Source organism: Papilio machaon, chromosome 21, assembly GCF_912999745.1.
Source record: "Papilio machaon chromosome 21, ilPapMach1.1, whole genome shotgun sequence".
NCBI lineage: Eukaryota > Metazoa > Arthropoda > Insecta > Lepidoptera > Papilionidae > Papilio > Papilio machaon.
The window spans coordinates 4,078,517-4,081,048 of record NC_060006.1 but is presented as its reverse complement, the minus strand read 5'-3'; the positions used below and the strand labels follow the sequence as shown (position 1 = coordinate 4,081,048).

The 2,532-nt window shown below is 33.1% G+C and overlaps 1 protein-coding gene across 1 annotated transcript; it reads left to right on the top strand.

The window, feature by feature from the left end:
* Positions 1–376: 376 nt before the first annotated feature.
* LOC106714563 (peptidoglycan-recognition protein LB) lies at positions 377–2,051 on the top strand. Its single transcript, XM_045683353.1, has 4 exons — positions 377–452; positions 601–808; positions 1,445–1,563; positions 1,843–2,051. Exons 1-4 carry the CDS (start codon positions 377–379, stop codon positions 2,037–2,039), a joined length of 600 nt encoding a protein of 199 aa, XP_045539309.1. The 3' UTR covers positions 2,040–2,051.
* The last annotated feature ends 481 nt before the right edge of the window (positions 2,052–2,532 follow it).

Here is a 2,532-nt window from a genome sequence, read left to right as displayed (position 1 = left end):
TAATTTTTCTCTTTTTGAATAAAATACATTTTCTATTTAAATTTGACAAAATAAGAATATTTTAAACGAAAAAACTTATTAATATAATTTCGATTATTCTGTTAATTTCGATTTCTAATACCAATATCGTTATCATTCTGTACGTCATTTGTGTCGCAAATAAGGGGCATTTATCGTCACGACCTTTCGAACATTCTGCACCGAACTTGTTTTATAAGATTTTTTTTTATAACCTAATGAATATCCTACTGGTCTCTTTATGTTAATATCTAATTTTAGTCCTTAGCAGTGCATGGAAAATATAGTCACGGTATTTATTAATGTGTTGGATTTATACACATTTTTAACTGTATTTTTTTTTTATATTGCAGTGATAATGTTGTTCATATTAATGATATCTTTGTCTTTATCCGCACAAGGATTTGCTAAGCCATACCTAACCCAGAACTTTGGTAAGTATTCCGAACAAATTTCTATTTAAATGAAAAAAATTGCTGATTTGTTAATAGATTTTAAATTATCTGCGTAAAATGTATACTTTTCAATTATATTATCTTTTATTGGTTGTTATATAAATGTATATATTTTTTTTTCTAGAATATGACAATTTCAAATTCAAAACAAGAAGAGATTGGGGCTCAAAACCTGCGACTAGTGTCAGACCACTAACTCTGCCTGTTCCTTACGTTATCATCCATCACAGCTACACCCCACCTGCATGTCAGACATCAGACCAATGCGAAGAAGCTATGCGATCAATGCAGGAGTACCACCAAGTTACAAGAAATTGGGTTGACATCGGTTACAAGTACGTGATTTTTTTACCGGCAAATCGTGATTGTCCGTTTGTTATTTGCGTAGACAAATTGAAAGATCTCGGCATGCTATATCAAACGAATTCATTCACAAAACGTCGTGTTACATTTCGCCAATTCGTAAAGATATAATTGGCAGTTACATTGTAGTGTGCTCGCCAGCCCGAAACACTTAAATGGCTGCATTATCTAATATTTTACGGAAGGCGATTACTGCACACATTGAGAATAATAACGACCCAAACATCAGATCAACTTTGGGAGTTCAACTATTACATTTTTTAAGTTCGTAAGTCTGTTAGAGAGGTGGGCCTTAACAACGTATTCGGCGGACGAAAGCCAAAGTTTAACGCTTATCTACTTTATATTATGTAAGCTTTTTATATGGCCCGGTACTGTCCCAGACCAAGGCAATGTTCTTTCATTGAGGCCGCGTCATACAAGTTATTCTTTGTTGGCGGACGAGATTAGTTTGCGTGCAAGTAAACATAACGTTGTTTATAATTAAGACGTAATAAACTATCCTTAGCTTGTAGCCCCATCATCATTATCATAGGCACTATATATTCCTGTGTTTTAACCGAGGGGTTATTGACCAGTTTTTTTTTAATTTATTGTAATATTTGCAGTTTCGCAGTGGGAGGTGACGGTGTGGTGTACGAAGGACGAGGCTGGACCAACATTGGTGCACATGCTTCTGAATACAACTCGGTCAGCATTGGTATCGTACTGATAGGAGATTGGGTCTGTAAGTATACTTTTCAGTCATTATTTTGTACATCGCTGTTACACAATTCAAGAAAAATACCTTAAAACCTAAAACAAGTTTATAATAATAGCAAATGTTCAATTAGATCATTTGCTAATCGTTTTTACCAGGCTCTATACTGTGTATAAGTTTTATTTTAACAAAAAATTATATGTTCTGCTTCTATCGATAAGGGTTATCCAATTTATTAGAATAATTTCTGATAGGAAATTACTTTCCACGAATGAGAGATAAATAATATATGTTTTCTTTTAACAGCTTCAGTTCCACCAGCTCATCAGCTTCAAACAGCAAAGAAACTGATAACCAAAGGCGTTGAATTGGGCTACATCAGTCCTAACTACAAACTGATCGGTCATCGACAGGTCAAAGAAACAGAATGCCCGGGACAGGCGCTGTTCAATGAAATCTCGACTTGGGATAGATTCGATCCCAATGTCAAAAGAAAAAGTTGATGGAAAATTATAATAGGCTTAATGTTAGTAAATAATAAATAATTCTAGTAATTTATTAAATTGTTTCTTCGATAACTATTGCTTTTATTTATTTCCCTTTTCCGTAAATATTTTGATTGCAATAAAATCATATTAAATGTTTTAAATACTGTAAGTTTATGAATTTATGACAGACTATACTAAGATGACCTTGTTACCTGTAGAACTATAATTATTTAGACTAGATTATTTACTCTTATGTCTTTATGTAGACAAAGACAATACCCATTACATCTTCTTCGGTCCAATGGATTTCAATAGGTGTGCCTAACAGCTTTTCAACTAAGGGTTGGCAAACAACAAACACCCTTTCAATTTCATTACACTCAAGTAAACATTTTATTGATGTTGGCTACATGGTTTAACCATTTCCTCATCAATTTTTTTTCGAAATAGGTATGCTTCAAACGATGCTACTGAAATCTGGTTTGTTTTGGTTGTTAACATAAAAAAG